At 39.4% G+C, this 25010-nt stretch overlaps 1 protein-coding gene across 1 annotated transcript in view; it reads right to left on the bottom strand.

Moving 5' to 3' along the window:
- Positions 1–5555: 5555 nt before the first annotated feature.
- ASNS (asparagine synthetase (glutamine-hydrolyzing)) overlaps positions 5556–25010 on the bottom strand; it is a 21189-nt gene continuing 1734 nt past the window's right edge. Inside the window, exons 2-11 of the mRNA XM_006834259.1 lie at positions 19083–19320; positions 15844–16029; positions 15505–15606; positions 13811–13938; positions 11098–11224; positions 9849–9955; positions 7972–8072; positions 6739–6820; positions 6493–6648; positions 5556–5931 (exon numbers count right to left, since the gene is read on the bottom strand). Coding sequence (XP_006834322.1) covers positions 5722–5931; positions 6493–6648; positions 6739–6820; positions 7972–8072; positions 9849–9955; positions 11098–11224; positions 13811–13938; positions 15505–15606; positions 15844–16029; positions 19083–19320 — 1437 coding nt within the window. The 3' untranslated portion in view covers positions 5556–5721. The remainder of the gene's footprint in view (positions 5932–6492; positions 6649–6738; positions 6821–7971; positions 8073–9848; positions 9956–11097; positions 11225–13810; positions 13939–15504; positions 15607–15843; positions 16030–19082; positions 19321–25010) is intronic.

Raw genomic sequence — 25010 nt, 5'->3', positions numbered from 1 at the left:
GAGAAAGACATGATGCTTGGAAAAGTGGAGAGTCTGAGAAAAAGAGGAAGACCTCCAATGAGATGGATTGACACAGTGGCAGCAACAATGGGCTCAAAGATAACAATTGTGAGGATGGTGCAGGCCTCAGCAGTGTGTCATTTTGTTGTGTGTAGGATCGCTCTGAGTCAGAAGTGACTCTATGACACCTAGCACAAGGATTTACGGTAAGGATGGTTAAGCCTCTGACTGCTAACCGAAAAGGTGGTAGTTTGAACCCTTCCAGAAGCTCTGCAGGAGCGAAGACCTGGTGATCTGTTCTGGTAAAGATTACAATTTATGAAGGAGCTCTAGTAGCGTAGTGGTTACGAATCGAGCTGCTAACCTGAAGGTCAGCAATTCGAAACTACCATCGGTTCCACAGGAGAAAGGTGAGGCATTCTGCTCCCCTAAAGATGTTTAGCCTTGGAAACCCTGTGCAAGGTCACTGTGAGTCAGAACTGACTCCATGGTACTTAACAACAACCGGGGCAGTCCTTCCCTGTCATATGGGATGTTGAATTGGAATCAACCTAACAAACACACAACAAAGGGTTTCTGATATGTCTCCCACAACAACCTTTCCTTCATGGGAATACATATCCATTTTGTTGTTATCATTATACTTATTCTATTCCTGCTCTAAGATATTCTTGTGATCTGGAGAGTAAATAATTCATTGGTTATTATTGAGAGTCCTGGTATGACTGTGTAGGATAAGTAGTGGACTGCTGACCACAAGGATGGAGGTTCAAACTCACCAACGCTCCTATGAAACCCTATATAGGCTCGCTATGAATTGGAATCAACTCCACAACACTAAACATTAGTTGTTGAGTTGAAGCCGTCATGGCAGCCCCATGAGTATAGGAGTAAAACTGTACTCCATAAGGTTCTCAGTGATTGATTTTTCAGAAGTACGTATTTTTTTGAAGTACAAGACTTTCTTCTGAGGAGGATCTCTGGACACAAACTTCCAACTTTTCTGTTAATATCTAAGCATGTTAACTGCACCACCCATGGACTCTAGGGCACCTATCAAAGAACCTAAACTCTGGGCTTGTGACCATGACAGCGTGGCCTTCTTGCTGCGTTACTCTTGAAAAGGGGGTAAGTAAGTACACAGTTGTGGCGCTGTACTTTATATGATTTACTAATTCCTCCACCCACTTGTCTTACTGATCCCAGAAGTATGTATTGAGATTATACCTCCTTCAGCCTGGGCTCCAGAGTGATTAAAACCCACTCAGCAATAAGCAGAGCCCACCACAGACAGACCAAGATGAACATATAGTTTAAGGTACTGCAAAAATGGCATCACGAAGGTATCTGACCGCTCCTAAATTCACAAAGGGTAAGAAAAATCAAGATGAGTAGACCACAACTGATTCTTAAGAAGTGGAGGTCAGTCCGAGACATACCACTTTTCCAACCATTTCACCAATTCTGACACCAACCATGCCTCCCACAGTACTTCCTGCTTGTCTGCTGGGTTTGATGGTCCACTGCAATGGGCACACCAAATTCAGACCATACTCACCATTGTGGGGTACAACTCAGGTCAGAAAGAGTTCAGAAGTAGAAAGAACTCTGGGCAGTTCTTGATCAGGACAGCTTCTTCTCATCCTCTGCTCCTGGGTCCTGCTCAGGCAAGTGTTACAATGCCCACCACAGGCATCTCACACACGTCTCTTGCTTCTTGCCTCTAACACCATTGCTCCCTTTCTCTCCTATCTAGGTTCTCAGTGCAAGCACCCACTTTCTAAAGGATGTGCTTTGCTCCCATCTCTTCTTATTGGTAGAGAGGTCCCTCCTTTTTGCCTCTAGGTTGGCTCATTTTAAGGACCAATCCTCTTATTAAATGAGGGCCCCATAGCTCATTCGCAAGGTCTCACCTGATCATTTGGTGGGACTTACAAGACCATGGTTACAAAGGTCATGTAAGTGATCCATCACATTGCAGGCACTTAGAATTTGACTGTTTTCTCAACATTATAGGAAATTATTAGCTTCACTGTGATTCCCTGGGAGGTAATCTGCTCTCCCAGTTTCTACTCCAACTCAAACAAAGAGAGGAGTTCCTTCTCCCTTAGTTTTGTAATTCACTAGAGTACACACTGCAATTTCATTTCAAAATGGAATAGGAAAGACCACCAAGACGCCAGAGCCAATCTGTCTAGCTATCATATGGTACTCTACCACTTAACTAGTTAGCTGAATGACCTAGAGGAAATTACATTACCTGTTTTATTTGTAAAGTGGGAGAAGTAATTTTATTTGCTGCAGTTATATATGCCTGTATAAGAAACCATCCCCAAACCGAACGAGGTCAACCAACCATTTATTATGCTCAGAGTCTGGGTCCAAATAATGTTCAGGGTACATTAGGAAGGCTTGTGCCTCCTGCCCATGACTGAGGCCTCACTTTGATTCAAAGGCTAGGACCTAGAATTATCTGGAGGTTTATGCTCTCACACACCTGGTGGCTGATGATGGCTGTTGACTGAACCCCAGGCTGGGGCTGTCAGTCCATACTCCTGCATAAGACCTCTCCATGTGCCTCAGGCTTCCTTGCACATGTCCAAGAAAGACAAACCCAGGGCACTCTCACCTTGTATGACCTAATCGCAGTCTATGACCTAACCCATCACTCAGCCTTGCTTCCACATGATCTAATATTTGAGGAAAACTCCTGCCTGGTCCAAAGAGAGAAGTGGGGAATAGATTACCTACCTCAAGAGAACAGCATGACTTTGGAAGAGCATGAGACCAGAAATGCTTGTATAGAAATGTAATTTGTCACACTACCTAAGATTAAATGATTTAATACATAAAAAGTGCATTCTAAACGTAGAACAGCATTCTAAAAGAACTTGGTATCATTGATTTACCCAGCACACAGGTTGAGAACCCTACAGAGCCGTCTCCCTCACGGCTTCCAGTCTGTCTTCTCCTGGGTAGTTTTATTTTAGAGACTCTGGGAATCTCTTCTCCGACCAAACTAAGGTAACCCCAGTGAATTACAGAGCAGGCTCTGAGTTTATAGGCTCAACAAAATATTCACACAACAGCCTGACACCAGTAAATTTCCCATCAAGTGTTCAACATAAAGGCTTTTGAGGCTGGAACATCATTGAATGTGGGGAATTCGTTTCTTTTTAGTTTTCCTCACTAAGGGTTAAGGTAAGGAGAGCTTATGTAAATTAAGAGAATGCAGTGGCTCCATAGGATAAGCATTGAACTGTGAGCCTGAGGTCAGTGGTTCCAGAAAGATAAGGCTTTCTGTTCCTGCAGATTTACAGCCACGAAAACCTTATACAGGGTCACTATGAGTCAGAACCAACTCGATGTCACTTAACCAACAATTGTTAGTCAAGATATTATACCTGCATGTCTACAATTGTATTTTTATAGCATGAGCTGTTAGAAAAATGTTTACAAAACTGTTTGAAGACAATGGTTGGATTTTAGGTCATTTTTTGAATTTTTTTCAGTAGAAGTACATCGTAGTACCTTCACTAGAGTACCTTTTTTTATAGTAATTGAAGCAGTTGTGTCCTGGTGTGGTACTGTACGGTAAGTACTAGGCTGCTAACCAGAGAGCCAGGATCCAAACCCACCAGTCGCTCTTCATAAATAGGGTCGCTGTACGTCAGAACCAACTTAACAGCACTTAACAGTAACAAAGCAATGAAATAAACCTCCAAGAAGTAAACATCTTCTAGGATGCTTAGATGAGGCCTAAAAGGCAGGAAAAGATCAGCTAACGCTCTCTTAGGTTGTGACATGGTTTTCATTAGGAGTGCTATTTGGTATAGACACAAAATACTTCCTTCCTTACCATTGAATTACCAATTATCAAAATGGTCAAGGAAATCAGGCTTGTACAAAACACTATTCACCCATGTGTATATGACCCAGGGATCTAATTTCTTCACGACTTTTACTATTTTTGCTACAGCTATAATTAAGCTGCAGGGTAAAGTTTGCTGACATTAAACTGGTTTAACTAAGTATCTCTACTATAAAGCATCTGGGTGGTGTTCAAATATGGCAGATTCCACTGTTGTTGTTGTTAAGTACCGTGGAGTCGGTTCCGACTCAGTGACCCTACACACAGGGTTTCTGAGGCTGTAAATCTTTATGGGAGCAGAATGCCTCATCTTTTTCCAGTGGAACTGGTGGAAGTTTCGAACTGCTGACCTTGAGGTTGGCAGCTTGACTTGTAACCACTACGCTACCAGAGCTCCTTAGTCACTAAAAGTTAAAAATCTGGAGCCAACACCCATGCCTCCAAAAACTGGCATTCTGTGGTTTATACCAACTTTTTTTTATCAACTATCTAGCTATCTGACATTTTGCATTTACGACAGTAGTTTTAAAAAATTTACTATCCAACTATGCTGATCATTACAATGTACATTTGCCCATAACAAATGCTGAGGTGCAAGGCAATAGTCACACTGGCCATGATAATCTTCATTTGCACATTAACACCAATTTTTAAATTACAACCTGGTTTTTGGAACCTAACCATGTCGATAAGTGAGGAGTTGGATATATACTACATCTTAATTGGTAATGTATCTGTGAAATCATTATCAACCAACTTTTCCAACACATTGTTGTTACCTACTTTGCTTGACTGAGTGAAGTCCTGGTGTGGGGCTGTGGGTTAATGCGCTGAACTTCAAAGTCGGTTTGAACTGCAAATTTGGCGGTTCAAGGTCACCAAGCTACTCCTTGGAAACCCTATACAGGGTGGTTAATATGAATCGGAACCAACTCGACGGCACTTAACAACATATCAATATATAAGCCTAGAACCAAATCATTCTAGGTTTAAGTACCTGGACACCTGGACACAAGATTATCATGACAGTTTCTCAGCTTCCTTGAAGACACTGAAGGCTTACAACTAGCCTCAAAAACCCCCGATCTACCAACTTAACAGCTAAATTCCCACCTCATACTCCCATCAGGCTGTCTTATGCACCAGCAATTCCTCTTCAAAACTCCAACAGCTAAATTCTCCAGTAAAATGTATCTCTGAATAACAAGCAATGAACATTCCAATAAAAACCTGTTAAATGTTTCCTTGCTAAGCCATCTCTTTACCAAACTAGGCTAAAAAATGCTTGGTACAAGTTAATCCTCTAGAATGTTTAGTGCTGTCAACTCGATTCCAACTCATAGTGACCCTATATAGGGTTTCCAAGAAGCCGCTGGTGAGTTTGAACTGCTGACCTTGTGGTCCAGTGTATTAATCCACAGCACCACACCATGACTCCTCTAGAATGGGAGTCAGAAAACAACAGTCTCTGGGTCAGATTCCACTAAGGAGTCATGAGTGATAAAGCTACAGTGAGAACAAGGACTAGAAGAAGACCACATCTGCATGAGGCCTAAATGTGTTCTAATGTATTCCTGCCAGCAGCGTGCCAGTGGACTTTTGGAAACATCAGACAGCTTTCCCTGTTCCAAGTTCACTTATACCTTACTAGTGAAAGGGGTTACAAGAATTTAAATGACTATTACAATGTTTTAGATTTTAAGTTAAGACTTTTATTTTATTTTTTTGATCCCAAGTAAGCCTGGGTGGTTGACTCATTGTTCCCAGAAACCAGCTGCCAATCCTCCTGCCAGTCCTCCTACTCCTCACAGGAAGAAATACTGATTTTAACTCTGCCATTTAAAGAGCACTTAAGCTTTGGCAGCTGACTTGTAATGGGACAGTGTGCGGGCAGAAGGGTCAGTGGCGTTGATCCACTTGGGCATCCAATAATGGGTCAGCCAGGATGCACGGCCTGGGTAGTGGCGTTCAAATATCTGACGGTAATAATAGCCTTCTTTTGTTTTAGGAGTATTGAAGGGAAATTTGTCTGCGGCAGATGCCATCATTGAATCATCAACCTGGAAGAACAAGAGGATAAGAGCAAAGCAGTGTTTGTGAGAGTCCTTTGGAATCATCCATTACTTAGAAAATCAAAGAACCCATAATATACACAGCTGTAGTGACCTTTAGGGGAGTGCAGTGATTATGTAGGATAAGCACTGGACTTCGAATCACAAGGTCGATGGTTTGAGCCTAACAGTCACTTTGCGGGAGAGAGATGAGGCTTTCTGCCCCTACAAAGATACTATTCCATATACCCTATACAGGATCGCAGTGAGTCAGAGCAGACTCAATGGCACTGCAACAGTGACTTTTAAGAAACTTTCACATGCATATTACTAATACGGGTGGCTCTGAACACCTGATACCTACTACGAATCCAAATGTGTTAATTTCAACTCTAGATACTACTTTATAATCCTTCATACTACTTAATTCATATATAAAAAAAGTATCATTTATAGGAACTGTGGACCTCTCCTAGAGACAAAAATATTCACACTAAATACAAAATCGAGAGTGACTACAACTCTTGCATCCAAACATTATTCCTCAACATGTTTTAAAAGATGATATACCTGATGTTCAACATAGTCTTGTAAAATCTGAAACCAAGAATTCTTAACGGAGGTTATTCCATCACTGAAAGCTTCCTTTGGTCGCCAAAGAATCTCTTTCGGTAGCAATTTAGAGTCCTCAAATGACTCTCTCAGGAGATGTTTCTCTACTCCTTGCTGAGAGGAAGACAAAAAGACATAGCAGTAAAAGTTACAAATAAAACCTGATGCCCACGAGCAGCGCTCACCTGGAATGGATTCACCTACCTTTGGAATCCTCATTTCTGGGGGCAGAGACAAGTAATAGGAAGAAAAGCGATGATCCAGAAACGGGACTCGCAGTTCAAGGCTCAAAGGAAAAAAGAAAATCTCAGTCAAAATGGACACGTGGTGCCTGTCCACTTAGACTGTGATTCAGAGTGTCCTCAAAATTCAACCAAGTTTAAGTGTGCTAAGACTGCAGATTTATAGTCATTTCTACAGCACTTCTGACTGTTAACAAAATGTGAGACTAAAACAAACTCTAGGTAGTTTTAACCTATTACTTTCCCTTCTATGAACAACTAAATGAGTACATCACAAGGCAGAAGTAATCAAGAAGCATGAGCAATCTGATCATTAACAATGTACCTTACCTGGACTGTTCTGACTCAAGGCTTTTATTCCAAGTGAGACCTACCCTTGCCCTACAAACACAGAAAGAGGGTGGCACGTGCACACCCCCAAACCGGATTGTAAGGCACCCAGTGTTTTTCACTACAAACTAATGAATAATTCACAGATAATATGCAACATAATATTGTGTGTGCACCCCTACAACTGGATTGTAAGGCAACCCAGTGTTTTGTCACTACTAACTAATGAAAGATTCATAGACAATATTCAACATACGCCAACATTGTACAGTATTTCATCAAATGCTGCACTGACTCCTGAATTCTAGTTCAGTCTTCAACTAGAATAGATATACAGCAAAAGCAAAGAAAACATTTAATGTTAGTTGTTTATTATGCCTTCAGTTCTCTAACATGACCAAGCAAATTGAAAATTTCAGCCAATCAGAAACGGTGCCAAAGAAACATGGCTTCTAAATAGCCTGCACTGCCTTGTCCCCACAGAGTCACCAGAGCATCACATAGGGGTGGCAGGTGCTCAGCACTTGTTCCATAGAGACAGATTAGACTTCTCCATAAAAAAAAAAAACAAACACTTAAAAATAGCTGCAACTGCCTTCCCTCTTGATTGTTCAGATGTGAGCACTACATTATGCTTTAAAGATGACCTCTTGATCTAAAACAATCTAATACCTCACCACAACCATGACAACACTTTGAATTTAACCTAATTTGGGGCCTAAGTTAAGAGACAAGCTTCCTTAAAACTATATAAGTCATGTCATACTTTGTAACATATGGCCACAAAAATTGGGCAAAAGAAACAAACAAAAAAAAATCAGTCCTTAATTTTTTTTGTTGTTACAGTTACTTAATATTGAGTTACCCGTGGGCAGCAGTAGTTCGATCTGCACGGAGAACATCAAATAAATAGAGTTCCTTCAGGAGCCTCTCACTCTCTTCCTCAGCTTTTTCAGCAGAAGGAGCCTATTTTACAAAGACACAGGAGAAATTCCAAATACACAAACAATTTCTTCCTTGGTACACACAAAATAGCTTTTAGACCTCACTGTTACTTACACATATTCCAAAACTCTAAAAGTGGGTAAAGAAAATGCTAAACAAAACAAGTTAGGAAAGAAAGGGCTGAAAATAGGTAAGCAATTCTTTATAAATATGTCTTCTCTCACACCAAAACTGTTAACTTTAAAACAAAATCAACATATTGAGCAAGAGCCGTAATTCAAGTTAAGTGCTGTTGTGTAGGTTGCAACTCACAGCAACTCTGTATAGGATTTCCAAGGCTTTAAACCTTCAAGGGAGTAGAAAGCCTCATCTTTCTCCTGCAGAGCAGTTGGCAGCCTCGAACTGCGGACCCTGAGGTTCGCAACCCAGTGCTTATCATATGGAGCCACCATGCTCCCACAATTCAAGTAGAGATTGAGAAATGCCAGAAAGCGATTCTGATGTTTAACTTGTTTTAAGAAATGAAAATTATATTAATAATATAAAAGACTTCTCACCAAGAAAAATTTAAAACAGAGACAATCAGGTTTCTCCACAAACTTCACCAGAGAATTTTTTATTTTTTAAATGACTGTTAGACTAAAAGTACACACACACACACACTCAAAATACTATAGAATCTGAGGAGGCTTCAAAAAGTTCTTGGAAAAAACATCTCGTGGGAATGAATGGTTGGGCCTGGGGTCTCAGGATCATAGTTTCGGGGGACACGGTGGTCACCTGACATAGCATAGTCCACAAAAACAATGATGTCCATCCTATTTCAGTGAGTAATGATGGGTCTATAAAAACTCGTGAGCAGCCACCTAAGGTGCAACTAATATTTTGTCTCCCTGTCTAGAGGATACAAGAGTGATGGAATTTGAAAATGCATGGAAATGATTAGTCCAATGGACTAATGGATGTGAACCAGACCATGAGACCAGAAGAACCAGACGGTTCCCAGCTACCACTACCAACTGCTCTGAAAGGTACCACAGTAAAAGATCTTGACTTGGGTGTTGTTGTTGTTATGTGCCATGGAGTCGATTCCAACTCATAGCCACCCTGTACAGGTTTCCAAGGCTGTAAATCTTTACGGGAGCAGCTGGTAGTTTTGAACTGCTAACCCTGAGGTTAGTAGCCCGATTCATAACCACTACGCTACCAGAGCTCCTTTGACCTGGACAGAGGGGGAGAAAAATGTGAAACAAATGTGAATAGGTTTACTGGTCAGATAGAGACTGGGAGAACCCCAAGACTGTATGTCCCTTGGTAACTCTTCAGTCTGGAACTGAACTCACCCCCATGGTTCAACTGTCACTCAAACAATAGATCTATGAGGGGAACAATAAGACTAGTGAAGTACAAACACCTTAGAATAAACAACCATTTGAGATAAAAAAGGGTAGCATTTACACAAGACGAGTTCAGAAGGGTTAGGAAAGAAGGAGGATTGGAAATAAGAAAACCCTGTGGTCGAAAAGGATAAATGATGATGTTATACTGAGGGGATTGCAATCACTGAGATGAAACAAAATATGTATAAAATTTTAATGTACTCTACTCTGTAAACCTTCACTCAATTCACATGAAATTTTTTTTTAATATCACATCGAAACAAATTTGTGGAAAATTGAATAAAAAAAAATGAAAAATGTCCACAAACATTTAAAGCCCCCTTGAATAATAAATAGTCAAGTAAATTCCTACTTTTATTAATCAAACACCAAGATCATTCCATTACAGAATATTTACCTTATGAAAATATATGTAGCCCTGTGTAAGTTCATCTGAGCCTTCTCCAGAGAAGATCACCACACTATCTGTGTTCTTCCGAATATACTTGGAAATTAAATACATACCTTAAAAAGGGAGAAAAATTACTGTGAATGTCAACCCTCCCACAAAAAATGTCTTTTATTTGGTTTTTGGGAACAACTGAAAACATTGCTATTAAATTGAATTTTTTATTAATATAGTATTCCAAAATAATGGCACATCTAATATTATTTAGACATACTTTATCCAAAAGTAGTACTACTGCAATAAAATAACCTAGAAGCATTCCACAATTTTATAAGTATATTTCAAAATCGTAATGTCTTTAGAACAAGAACGCCTCCACTTGAAATTTTGCTAAACTAAACAATGACTCAAATAGCTAAGAATCATACTTTCTATATGGGTATTAATAGGAAAAAAAATACTAAAAGGTGTAATTTTGGCACTTCAGTTAAATGATTGTTCCTGCCACTCCCCACCCACCAATCACACATATAACTGATACGTTACAGATCAAATGCCTAAGACATAACCTGCTTGGTTCACACATATAACCCCTCTTCTTCAGTCGGTTTTCTTCTCAATCTCCTTTTGTTATTGCCCCCATGTAAGGAGGCTTTAACACTCTACCCTCCTCAGCCATGAAATGTTAACAGCACATATATACTCTGTAACTATTTATGTACAGTGTTCATTTGGAAAGTCACAAATCATTATAATACGTAGGATGTTCTCACCCTCTAAGAACCAGTTTTTGTTCCTTTGAGGACAATATTACCACTGTGGTTAATACATGCAATAGAATCCCATCAAATTCTGCTTATCTTAGGAAAATATAACATAGAAGCATGAGCTTCAAAAAGTTCGTGGAAAAATTCCATTATCTTTGTATTTTCCCACAAACTTCAAAAGCCCCCTCAAATTTCCTCATTTTATTTATAAAGAGAAATTCAGGGAAGTAAGTAGAAAAATATCACCCAGTCTTTGGGGTAATATAGTGATAACATAAATGTGGAGGTTTAGTTAAGTTTTTATTGTTCCCTTACTCCAAAAGAGATTCAGGCAATTCTTAAATGGTCTTAAACAACTGGTAACATAAGAGTGTATTTATAGTCATTCTTGAAGTGTTTTTAAACTGTTGTTTGAAATAGTAGTTTTTAAACCCTTATTTTTCTTCAGTATTTTTTTAAAAAAGTCTTTTTACTATCATAAAACACCTTACCTACTGAAGCACGAACTGTTGTAATGTCATAAGTTTCCAAGGAAAATATGACTTCATCCAGGGCCTGTATTCCTTCCTCGGAATTAAAGAGGACCTCATGGTGCTCACTCCCAATGTGGTCTGCCACCTGGTTATATGTGAAAACATCCATTCATTGGTTATTAAAAGAGCTAACCTTTCTTTCAATAAAATGAAAGTACCACACAAAATAGGGGTCTTCAAAAAGTTTGTAGAAAAATTAAATGAAAGATAATTTTCCCCACAAATTTTTTGAAGCCACCTCCTTATATATATTAACACATAAACAGCTACTGTCAATTCTATTCTGGCTCATGGAAACCCCACATGTGTCAGAGTAGAACTGTGCTCCAATAGGTTTTCAATGGCTGATATTTTATAAGCAGATTACCAGATCTTCTCCAGAGGCATTTGAGTGATCTTGAACTGCCTTTCGGTCAGCACTAGAGCATGTTAACCATCTGCACCATTCAGAGATTCCCAAATTAAAACAAAAAAATAGCAAACTAAGGGGCACTAATCCTGCAGGTCATCACCTATAAGCTCCAGCTTCCCCATCTCCTCCAGTCTCTCAGTCTCCATTTCCCCACACAGAGACAGACAAATCTCCCATCTTGTCTTTCTATTCCAATAGCTTCAATTTACTTGTCTAGAGGCTCCCAACTAGCCACAATTCACCCCTATTTTACATATCCTACCCCACCTCTTTCTAGTCCAGGATCGTCCAACTCTAAAGCTATCTTTCTTTGTTGATGTTGCGTGCCATGGAGTTGGTTCCGACTCATAGCAACGCTGTACAGGGTTTCCAAGGCTGTTAATCTTTATGGGAGCAGAATGCCTTATCTTTCTCCAGCGGAACAGCTGGTAGTTTCGAACTGCTGACCTTGCAGTTCGCAGCCTGATTGGTAATCACTATGCTCCTTAAACGCTTGCTTTTACATCCAGGAAATTATTCCTTTGTAGCCTGGTCTCCCCTCATTCTACCCTCTCACACTTATCAATCTGCTTTGGGCAGGTCTCCAGCTCCCACTCAGCCATTGTATGTAAACTCATCCAGGATGGAAAATCAGATCTCGTTCATAATGAATACGTACAAGGCCCCCCTTTGCCTCCAACCCTAAACCTAAAACCAAAAGAAAACATTGCCGTCTTTGAGTACAAGTAGCCAGCCTGTTGTTGTCAATAAGTGCCTTCAGTTGGAGTCAGTTCATATGCACAGCAAAGGGATCCCAAGGATCCACTGGTGGATCTGAACTGCCCTATAGGACAGAGTGGTGTTCTGGTGTGGCGCTGTGGGTTAATGGGCCAGACTCCAAAGCCATCTGAACTGCAAGATCAGCGGTTCAAGCTCACCAGGGGCTCCTTGGAAACCCTATACAGGTTCGCTATGGGTCGGAACCGACTCCATGGCACTTAACAACAACATAGGACAGAGTGGTGCTTTGGGTTAATGCGCTGAAGTGCAAGGTTGCTTTGAACTGCAAGGTTGGCAGTTCAAGCTCACCAGCTGCTCCTGGGAAACCCTATTCAGGGTCCTTATGGGTCGGAACTGACTTGATGGCACTTAACAACAACAACCACATATGATAGGGTAAAAATGCTCCCAGAGACTTTTCCTAAGTTAGAATCTTTACAGAAGCCAAATGTTACAAGCTACAGAATAGCTCATGGGTTTGAACTGCTGACATCTTGGTTAGCAGCGGAACACTTAATCACAGAGCTATCAAGGCTCCTTACAGGCTTAACCACAAGCTCCCAATCAAATCCTCAGCCATGAAGTCAATTCTGACTCCCAGGGAAGCTGTATGAAGAAACAGAACTGCTCCATAGTGTTTCCAAAGCTGTCAATCTTTATGGAAACAAACTGCCGTGTCTTCGTCACCTTTCAGATAGTAGTCAAGTGCTTAACCATGGAGTCCTGGTGTGGTGCTGCTGATTAACATGCTGAACTGCAAGTTCAATGTGAACCAGGTCGGCAGTTCAAGCTCGCCAGCTGCTCCTTGGAAACCTATACGAGGTTGCTGTGAGTCGGAAGCAACGCTACAGCACTCAACAACAAAAAACCTAATCATAGATCTTTACAAATATTAATAGTAATATGATAATTAACACTAAGTAGTTAGTACAAGCTAAGGTCTATCCTGGAGTCCTGGTGTGGTGCTGTAGGATAAGCAATGGATTGCTAGCCACAAAGTAGGTGATTCAAACCTATCAGCCATTCCTCAGAAACCATATACAGAGTTGCTATCAATTGGAACCAACTCAACAGCACTTAACTAAAGAACAAGGCTCTGTCCTAAGCAATTTCTATAAACTGTAACAGTTCCTCCTCAAAATGATCTCATAGCAGATACTATTACTCCCATTACATAAGTGTGGCAGTCAGGAGCTGACACTAGCACAAGCTTCAAAGCCTGCAATCGTAACCACTTCACTATACCCTTACTTGATTTCAAAATCATTGCCACAGTGATTTTATGAGAAACTCATCAATCATGGTACATAAAAGTATCTAGAGTACAGTGTACCACACAGTTGATATTCAATAGGTATTTTATACTACCTAATATATTTTTAATTTAAACAATTACTGAAGTCAATGCAGTAGCAGAATTACAGTACAAATTAATATCTTGATTTTCATTCTAATAATAAAACCATGTTAACTACATAGCAGGCGGAGATGGGTTCTTACTTTTCTAGCAGCCTGTAAATCTGGACTGTCTTCCATGCCGATTGCAAATGTCTGGAGTGGATATTGAACTTGGGCCTCTTTCAGCTGCTTCAACAGGGTGGCAGCAACCAGGCTAGAATCCAAACCTCCTATGAGCAAAACAGCAATTGCACAGTTGGTTACGTGCCTTGCATGAGATAGGGACAGATATGATGATATTTGCTATCTTGTTAAGCACTGAAAATGAATACATTTTGCCATATGAAATCCAAATTTTTGTAAACTGAAAATAAACTGTAAGAAGAGAAAAATATAACACAGAACTATGACAAGAATACAAAGCATTTGAATTTGTAAAAAATCACTACATAGAATTCTAAAGAGCACTATTTGGTGTTACATCCATAATATAACTATAACATAACTCTACTCTAATTTGCAAAATTAACCGGATACCATCACATCAGTTCCAATGCATGCAACCTCATGTTTCAGAGTGGAAGTGTGCTCCACAGGATTTTGAAAGACTGATCTTTTGGATGTAGACCACAGGGCCCTTATTCTGAAGTGCCTCTGTTGTTAACTGCTGTCACATTAATTCTAACTCATAGCAACTCTGCATAGGGCTTCCAAGGAGCAGCTGGTGGCTTTGAACTGCCAACCTTGTGATAAGACTGAACTTGTGGTCCAATGCTTATCCTACAGCGCAACACCAGGACTCCTCTAAGTGCCGTTAAGTGGATTCAAACCTCCAACCATTCAGTTAGCAGTTGAAGGTGTTAACAATTTATACCACTCGGGAACTCCAATTTGCATTGTTACTATTAAAACATTAAATGAACAGACCATCAATTATTTATATGCAATTTCAGGCTGAAAATGAAAAAAAATTAAATCTACAAGAGTCAAAAAATGACCTTGACTATTGTTGAAAAGTGTCATCAAGTCAGTTCCAACTCATAGCAACCCTGTATATAGTTTCTGAGGCACGGCTGGCGGATTTGAACTGCTGACTTTAAGGTTCAAACCGACAGTGAAGTCCATGATAAATGGAGAAAAGACTGAAGTTGTCAAAGACTTCATTTTCCTTGAATCCACTATCAGCACTCATGGAAGTAGCAGTCAAACTATCAAACAACGTATTGCATTAGGTAAATCCACTGTACAAGACCTCTTTAAAGTATTCAAGAGCAAAATTTGAGGACACAGTGTACCTGATCCAAGGCATGGCATTTTTAATTACCTCAGATGCATGTGAAAGTTGGTACGGACTAAGGAAGATGGTAAAAGACTTGATGCACTTGAGTATAGTGCTGGAGAATATTAAAAGTATCATGACTTCAGAAGAACAAACAAATCTGTGTTGAAAGAAATACAGTCAGAATGCTCCTTAGAAGCATCATGCTAAGTAGAGGGTCAGTGAAAAAGAGGAAGACCCTCAACAAGATGGACCAATACAGTGGCAGAGGCAATGGGCTCAAACATAACAGGGATTGTGAGGATGGCACAGTAGCGTTTCACTGTTATGCATACCGACCGACTCGTCGGCACTTACAACAAGTATCAAATACAGCTTACAGAAAATGAGCTTCTTCATCTTATAATGAAGGAAAGATAAATTTTGTAAGAAATATTTAGGCCACAATTGCAGAGGCAGTTACGAATCATTTAAGTTAAACAAATAACACTCAATATCACTTTAAATTCTGACTCACCTGATAAAAGGCAGCCAATCCTTCTGTCTGTCATCAAACGTTTCTTAACAGCATTGTTAAAAAGGATCCGGATGTTTTTCTTGACAGTTTCTAGTTCAAAACCTATAAACCCATAAGATAAATGAAAGAAGAGCTCCAGAAACGCGTGGGCTGAATTAATTATCTATGTATCGGGATGGCATGTGCTCCACGGTGGACTTCGCAACAGTAAACTGCCACCATCTCTAAATGAAACAGGAAGTTGGTCTTCAAACTTAAATCATTCTGGTGGTGTGAACGCATTTTTTTTCTCACTTGGTCAGGGATAGGGGACGGGTGGCTGGGTGTTTTTCGCATTACCTGGGGTCAGTTTCTCCACACTGTCATAGAGGGCATGCAGGGGTTCATCTCTACAGTGATGATATTTGACCATTTCCACAGATACAACTTTGCCATTGGGCTTTAAGTCCAAAGTTTCATAGTGTCCCGGAAGAAAAGGTTCTACTTTTAAAAATGAAGTCGTGGAGTGCTTCAAGTTACACAGACCTGCAGATCATTAAGATGTTGTTAGTCGCTGTCAAGCCAATTCAACCTAAAGATAACTCTATTCAAATTAGGAAGAATAAAACTTCATAATAACTTTCATCACAAATTAATGTCCTACACACATTCCTATTTTCCTTATAAATAAAATGACAAATCCATTATATAAGCAAATTAGGAGGAAAAAGGTTACACCTCAAGCCCTACTTACTAGAGAGTAAAAGTGGCATGGAGATATTCAGCAAAACTACACTGATTTCCAGTAATTCAAAGCAATATGAAATGCTCTAATGTTCAATTTCATCTCCTGATATAGGATTTCTGAACAAGGTAAATTAGTTTCTATAATATGCAAATTTGTATATAAAAGGAAAGAATGAACATTAAGACACATTTATGAAACAGACAGATAAGACTTGAAATTGCCCTGGCAGCCAATTTTTAGTTTTAGAAAATAGTCAGGGGGCGAGGGAAAATGAGGTTCAGAATTTCAAATTCTCATGGAATCTGGACTTTCTAGAGACACTGAGGCTAGATGAACCCCCAAAACTACTGTTCTGTAGTAATGCTTACATGTTAAACTTTATACCAAAAATATTCCTTGATATCTTCTTTAAACCTAATAATTTACCTTCATTAGTAAAGCATGTCTCTGCCTTGACTCTTGTGATCTGTTAAAGAACTGTTATAAGGGATATCAAACTGACATCAGTAACTTGAACGGTTAGACAGGATGCTTGAGGGGCAGTGAGCTTGTTAGTGAGGGAGGAACAATCCAGGAAAGGAGAGTGACGGCAGCTGCACAACTTGAACACTACAGCCTATGTTACTGAACTGTGAGTGTAAAAATTGCTTAACTGGTGTATGTTTTGCTGTATATACTTTTAACAACAATTCAAAAACAAAAAAGAAAGCAGCCATGATTCCCAGTCTTCAACATGCAAAACTGTATCGAAAGAATCCAGACATCTCTCCCATAACGACTTTTATACATTGTATCTGAATAAAACAAAATTTAAATTTCCTAAATAAGTCCTCACATTAAAAATAGGAACAACCAAGGTGACAGCACTCTGATCATTGGTACAAAACCAGTGTTTTACTGTAAACAGTAACAGCCTATGAAAACAGAATATTCATGATGATTTATAATTACTAGTTAATGAGTAATTTACCATGCACACTGAATTCAAGGAGCAGACAAGCAACCCAGATCATCACTAGCCAGATGACTCAAGAGAGCGCTCAATCGTATCAGAGGATGGGAAGACATTAAAAGGCTTTTAAAAACAAGGAAAAACATGGGCAAATGAGTTTCTGATAGGTTATTCTAAATCTTGGAAGAAGGGAAACTGTTGCAGTAAGAGTTACATGAGATCAGTCAGTCCCAGAAAGGCAAATGTTAAGAAGGAAACAGACACTGAAATAGAGTCAAGAAATTTCAGAGAGTAACTTGGATGTGAGATTATAATTCCATATCAAGTTATCAATAGGCCCAAGGAGACAGGAAGTAAAGAGTCTGCCTTTCTCTTGATCTTTGCTGATAGATCTTTGCTTCCCTGATAGAACTTTAGGTAGTTGATGAACACCCTTGTTCTCCATACTCAGATCACACTAGAAATGATAAAATGGACCAATCTAAGTGCCAGTTAATACTCCCACGGTGACTAGTGTCATGAGGACCTTGTTGTGGATCTCAGCAGTCTGGTTTCAGAGAACATCAAGTCTGACAATCGTGTGAGAAAAGATTTAAGGTGGAGTCCAAGATATTAACTGCTACCAAGATAAGATTTAAAAGTTAAAAAAGAAACATTTTCACCAAGTTTACTATTTAAAAATACTAAATAGTAGCTATGTTTATAACTATGGCACAGTACTATACTGCAGTAAGTACAAGACTAACCCTACTATGACAATATGTCAAAAGAAAATTTAAAGCTCACCAATTCTACTTGCGGATATATGTCCAAAAGAATTTGAAATCTGGAAATACAACCAGATACTTATATACCAATGTTTACTGCGGCTTTATTCACATTTGCTAATAGCAACAACTCAAATGTCATCACAGATAAATCAGATAAACAAAATGTGGTATATACATACAATGGAGTATCATTCAACCACTGAGAGAAATGAAGTTCTGATCCAGGCTACAACACCATGAACTTTGAAAACATGCTATGTGAAATCAACACAAAGTACAGATACTATATGATTTCATTTGTACAACACACCTAGAATAGGCAACTGTAGAGAGGCAGAAAATAGATTAGTGGTTACTATGGGTTAGAGGAGAGGGAAATGAGTTATTATGTAATGAGTAGAATTTCTGTTTGGGGTGATGAAAACATTTTGAAAATGAATAGCGGTAAAAGTTATACAACATGCTGAGTGAAGAATGCTGCTGGAGTGAATATACTCTACAAAATGGATAAAACGGCAAATTTTATGTCTATTCTACCACAATAGAAAGAAAACTTGTTAAAAAAAAAACACAAAACAATCTGTCAGATGTATGTGGTGGTAGAGCTAATAGAAAAAACAAAAATTGCCCAAACATTAAAGAAATATATGTTGTTGTAAGTGCCACTGACGCATAGCATTCCTTGTACAGGGATTCCAAGGAGCATATGTAATAAAAAATAAATAAGCAAAGTTAAAGGGTTATATGGAATCAAAGTGACAAAAAGACCCACACTATAATCTGATACTACTATACACCTTTTAGAACAGTAAAATGTAAAAGAATGACCAGTGGTGCAGATGCTGAGGAACTGTTAACTCATATACACCACTGGTGAGAATGAAACAAACTGTACAAGCACTCTGGAAAAGGCAATTTCTGAAAAGTTTACACTGCTATATGATCCAGCCTCAGTATTTACTCAAAAGAAATTTAAAAAAAGCATGCATTCATACAAAGAATAAAATAATAAGTAGAGGACTTATGACTCAAAATTTTGGATGGGTCCCTAAGGGTTCACAGATACAATTTAAAAGAAATCACAAACCCAGGACAATAATGAAAATCCACAGAAAAATCCTATCAGTACCTTTAGCTTCTGAACACACAGCCAAAAATCCATCTTCGGTCATGGCTTTGAACAGAGGTCTGACTCCATAGGTATCTCTGCCCAGGAATATTTTCTTATTTGCCGTATCCAGTAAAATGAACGCAAACACCCCATCCAACATCGAGACTGTCTGCTCAATTCCACCTTTGGCATAAAGATGAAGGATTATCTCGCCATCCACGTTGGTCTGGTATTCAAATCCAAACTGGCTTCGCAGCTTAAGGAAACAAGAGCAAAAGTTAAAAAATTAGAATCCATGTACATTCACTAATAATAGTTGATTGATCAGTACTCTGAACTCCTATAATCAGTCCATACACTTTAGTGATTTAGAAGAACTCTGGCAGTATCAAAATAGTCCATTAGAACTCTCTTGGAATTCTTTGCAAACTTGAGCTAAAATGGTGGCAATTTTAGTTGCATGCTAATAAACAGAATGAAGAGACATTGTTTCAGAATAATTAAGTCAAGGGATGGATATGTGTGTTATACAAATACTATATATATGAAAAAAATCCATTATCTTTTTTTTTAAGTTTTTATTGTGATTTGAGTGATAGTTTACATAGGATAACATTGGTTTTACACCATCGTTTCATTGCAATGATTACAATCTCCTCTGTGCATTAGCATTCAACAGTATTTACTTCTATTCCCTGTTTTTCTTTTTTTTTTTTTCCTCCTCCGTAGTGGGCCCCCTGTGCTTTACTACTCCCTCAACTTTTTAAGTCAAGAATATATAATAATTTGAACAACCAAAGGGCACACTCTGTAAGCCTGCCTCCTGGCTGCCAGCACTCAGTTTTTCTCTTTCCATGAATCTAGAGTCCTCAGATGCTATCTCTTCTCTCCATGTCCTCATCTCTGCCTCCATCTCTGGTGTTGCTGCTTCTCTGGATAGGGTCCCGCATTCCGCTTGTGCTCTTCTTCCTTGATGGTCCTAGGGTCCTCTGTTTCTGGACTGTAAGATTAACTACTCCCCTGTTTTCACAAAATTTCTACCTTTATAGTTGTGACAATCACAATTAGTCATGATAACAATTATTCACTACTGAATCATAAGAATCTTAGCCCCATCTCTTTTCATCAGACCCGTCTACACAAGATGAAAACTATTCAGTGTGGACTCTATCCCCCCAACCCCCATACACTCTTAAACTAAATTCCCTCTTAAAAACTTGTAAAACCGTCACTCTGTGCCTTTATAGCCCTCTCATTTTAGATAGCCAATGTCTAAGTTGCCCATCCCTATCTACCCTGTATACAGAGGAGATAGGATTTATAGTTTATGTGAAGAGTCCGTCCCTCTAAGTTGGTATTTTGAGATACTAAATCCATGAGTATAGGGTCAAGTTCATCAAATTGAAGCAATTTACACTTGTTTCCTTTATCAAAAATTGTTTTTTTAATCTTCCTCTAGTCGAGTTCTGATTATCAAGCCATCAAGGCTAAGTCAAATAGGTACTATCTGCAAGTTTGGGCATTCTTGTGCATCTCCCCTCACTTCATATCAGCTGGATGCTTCACTCTCAGCTCTAGCCCTCCATGACTATGTCCATGTCCATGGGCTCAGGAGTCCCCAGGTCTTATCACACTTCAGACCAACCAACCCTTCCTCTTCCCTCTCTTCTCCAGGTCAACAGGAGTCTATGGAACATGATTGAACTCAGCCCATGTCTTCATTGCTGCCTTTCCCCCTCTTCCACACACCAGTAGACCAACGTGGTCACCAGCAAGCTTACATTCCTGCCCGTGTGTTCCCTTTGAGTTTCAGTCTTGGAAGGGTGTTTGTCCTGAAGGGATGTGATTGCTTGCCGTGATGGCTCCCCGGCGAACAACTTGCTTTCTCTTGTAGTAGCCAATCAGAATGCCCTTTTGGTTTGGATTTTTCCTGCTGATCTTTCTTTCAAGAAGTATCTTCTGTTGCTCTAGCTATTTATTCCAGGATGGTCTGCTTGTTCTTTCTAGTGGGAATGTCCCACCTCAGAAGGTTCTGGATAGGGCTCAGGGCAAATCCATTAACTTTTAATTCCATTTTCCACAAACTTTCTGAAGTGCCCCCAATACTGTATATTTATATGTGGGTCCTGCTGTGGCACTGTAGGATCAGTGCCAGACTGCAAACCATAAGGACAGTGGTTGCAATCCACCAGATAGATACTCCTCAGAAAGCCTACACAGGGTTGGAACCATGTTGGAACCGACTCCAATCCAATCCACTCAATAACAACAACAGCAAAGTTAAGAAAATAGGTTGCCCAACTGCCACAAGTCTACAACTGGGTCTTTTGCAACTACCTATTTTTCAGTTTGGTGATAACGGTACTGACTAAGGTTCTTCCAGTTCAGCCTCAAAGATCTATGAAGCAAATGGCTAAAACATCTGCCATTCCCTGACAAATGACAGAAACACATGTTCGACAATGAAGCTGCTGATCCCCAGGTATGGGCTACAACATCCAGGTCTTCCACAGTAACACTAAAGCGAGTTCTCATTCAGAGATAAATGACACTGCTTTTTTCATTAGTCATGAGTCTTAAAGGAACAGCAAAGAGGCCATCACTTCCACTGCATGACAGTCAGAAGGTATGATGAATTTTGTGACTTGACATCACCAATAGCAAACTGGGAAGGGAAAAATCCTCAGTCTGCTCCTCTTCCTTGTACTTATACTCACATTTCTGTCTGACAATAGAAAAAGAGATTAATATACAAATTACGATAAAAGTCCTGGATATATTTAAAACATATTAAAATTTCAAAAGGGCTTTATATGCATATACATAGATAACATGTGAACGTGGCTCATAATTTAGCTCACTCCATAATTATTAGTCTCAGAACTGTCTAGAAATGGACTCAGGAGACCTCATGATTACAAAGCTATCTCCTGGTTACAAATTCTGAGAGTAACACGGATGACCCCATTACTAGCAGATGGGGCTTGGAAATAGTTTTCTGCTGACCCTTCTTGACTAAAGTACTTGGAGGGCACATGACCCTAAAATATTGTGTAATATTAGCAAGCAACAGCATCCCAAATCTAATTTATCTTCCCCTGTTTCACCACCTCTCTTTGACCTAAACCGTGCAGGTAATTTCTATGAGAGGAAAGTGATAAATGATTTCATTGTACGACTCTCTGCTCTCCTGAAGCCTCATCTTGGATTTTTTTTTTTTTAATGTGTATCTTGATGCAGCCCTAAAATCACACTGGCATTTGGCTTGTTTGTTGTAAAGCATGGGTCTCCTCTTGGCCCCAGCCTTTACTCTGATTCCGTCTCTCTTTGATTTTCTCCCACCTCTCTCTGAAGCAAAGTTCTGGCTGTACTTAATCATTATTATCAATATTTTTGGAGGCCTGGCATGGCGTAAGTTTGAACTGCAAGGTTGATGGTTCAAACTCACTAGTCATTCCTTAGAAACCTGATACAGGGTCACTATGAGTCAGAACCAACTCAATGGCAATTAACAATAGCAACAATAATATTTGACTTTCATAAAAAAACTTTTTTTAAAAAAGGGGCTTAGGCATTTTGGTTCCAGAACATTTCACTTAATCCTAAAATATACATTCTACTTTTTAAACAGACTTCTAGCTGCTCAAAATACAAAAGCTTAGATGCTTGACAGAATTAATGGAATGGCTTTGCTTTTAAAAATAAGACAAATGTTGCCATTTTAGAAATGTTTTGAAAATACTTAACCTTTTATAGTTTAACAAAATCATCAAAAGCAGTAATATCATCCAAGCGAAAACTTATTTCCTATCTGAACAAGGCCATAATAAAATCCAACATTCTCTTATATATATTGCCTACATATTGACTGGCAGGTTCTTGTCAAATTCTGCCTCCTAGGGTCGGAATCTCTATCCCCTTATCCAGTTCCAGTCTGACTGGAGGAGACCCATATTTGTGCCCAGTCCAGAGACATGAACCAACAGAATACGGAAATCAACAAACAATATCATTACTATCATATGCAAGTAAAATTTTGCTGAAGATTATTCAAACACAGATGCAACAGTACGTCAACAGAGAATTGCCAGAAATTCAAGCTAGTTTCAGAAGAGGATGAGGAACTAGGGATATCATTTCTGACATCAGATGGATCTAGGCTAAAAACAGAATATCAGAAAGATGTTTACTTCTGCTTTAGTGACTACGCAAAGGCATTCATATGAGTGGATCATGACAAACTATGGATAATATTGAGAAGAATGAACATTCCAGAATAGTTCATTGTGCTCATGAGCAACCTGCACATAGACCAAGAAGCAGTCATTGGTGGTGATGGTGATGTGCCGTGGAGTTGGTTCCAACTCATAGCAACCCTGTACAGGGTTTCCGAGGCTGTAAATCTTTGTGGGAGCAAAAAGCCTCATCTTTCTTCCCCAGAACAGCTGGTAGTTTCCAACTGCTGACCCTGAGATTAGCAGCCCAACTTGTAACACTACACTACCAGAGCTCCTTAGCGGCAGTCATTAGGATACAATGAATGGTTTAAAACCAGGAGAGTTGTGCACCAGGGTTGTATCCTTTCACCATAATTAATCAATTTGCACAATGAAATAACCCAAGAAACTGCATTACATGTAGAATAACATGACATCAAGGATCAGAGGAAGACTCATTAACAATCTATGATTCGCAGGTGACACCGGACTTAAAATTCTTACTGATGAAGATCAAAGACTACATCCTTCAGTATGATTGTATCTCAATGCAAGGAAAAAAAAAATTCTCACCAATAAATATCATGATAAATGGAGAAAAGATTGAAGTTGTCAAAGACTTCATTTTGTTTGGATTCATAGTCAACACTCCAATGACATATCGTACTAGGCAAATCTGCTGCATAAGACCTCTTTAAAGTGTGCAAGAACAAAGATGTCAGTTTGAGGACTAAGGTGCGCCTGACCCAAACCAAGATATTTTCAATCACTTCATATACATGTGAAAGCTGGACAATGAATAAGGAAGACCACAGAAGAATTGATACATGTGAGTTATGGTACTAGAGACAACTACCATGGGCTACCAGAAGAACAAACAAATCTTTGTTTGAAGAAGCACAGCCAGAATGCTCTTTAGAAGCCAGGATAGTAAGACTTCATATCTCACAGTTCGGACATGTTATAAGGAGGGACCAGTTCCTGGAGAAGAACATAATATTTGGTAAAGTGGAGGGTTGGAGAAAAAGAGGAAGACTCCCAATGAGATGGGATGACACAGAGGCAGTGTAGCAAAGGGCTCAAATTAGCAAGAATTGTGAGGATGGCACAGAACCAGTCTTTGTTTTGTTCCATTGTGCATGGGGTCACTAAGAGGAGGAACTGACGTGAAGCCCCCTAACACCAACATTATAATATGCTCGTGGATTTTTTTTCATCTGCGACATTAACAGAAGAGTGAAGTCCTGTGTGGTACTGTGGGATAAAGCACTGGAGTGCAAGGTTGGTTTGAACCACAAGATCAGCAGTTCTAACTCACCAGCTGCTCCTTGGAAACCCTGAGTCGGAACCAACTGGAAGGCACTTACCAACAACAGAATAAGCTCCATCGGCGTACAGAGTGTCTCTTATTTACCACCGTATCCTCTGTACCTAAGACTTAACACATGCTCTAAATGATAGCTAAGTTAATAACACACTCAACCAAACCCACTGCCATGGGTTTAGTTGAATGTGTTATTTTTTGAGTGTGTTTGATTTGCCGTGGGTTTGGTTTGAGTGTGTTATTTTTTGAGTGTGTTTGATTTGCCGTGGGTTTGGTTGGAGTGTGTTATTTTTTGAATGTGTTATTTTTTGAGTGTGTTTGATTTGCCGTGGGTTTAGTTGGATGTGTTATTTTTTGAGTGTGTTTGATTTGCCGTGGGTTTGGTTGGAGTGTGTTATTTTTTGA

The sequence above is a fragment of the Chrysochloris asiatica genome, unplaced genomic scaffold (assembly GCF_000296735.1).
Source record: "Chrysochloris asiatica unplaced genomic scaffold, ChrAsi1.0 scaffold00010, whole genome shotgun sequence".
Classification (NCBI taxonomy): Eukaryota; Metazoa; Chordata; class Mammalia; order Afrosoricida; family Chrysochloridae; genus Chrysochloris; species Chrysochloris asiatica.
This window is presented reverse-complemented; position numbering and strand designations above follow the sequence as displayed.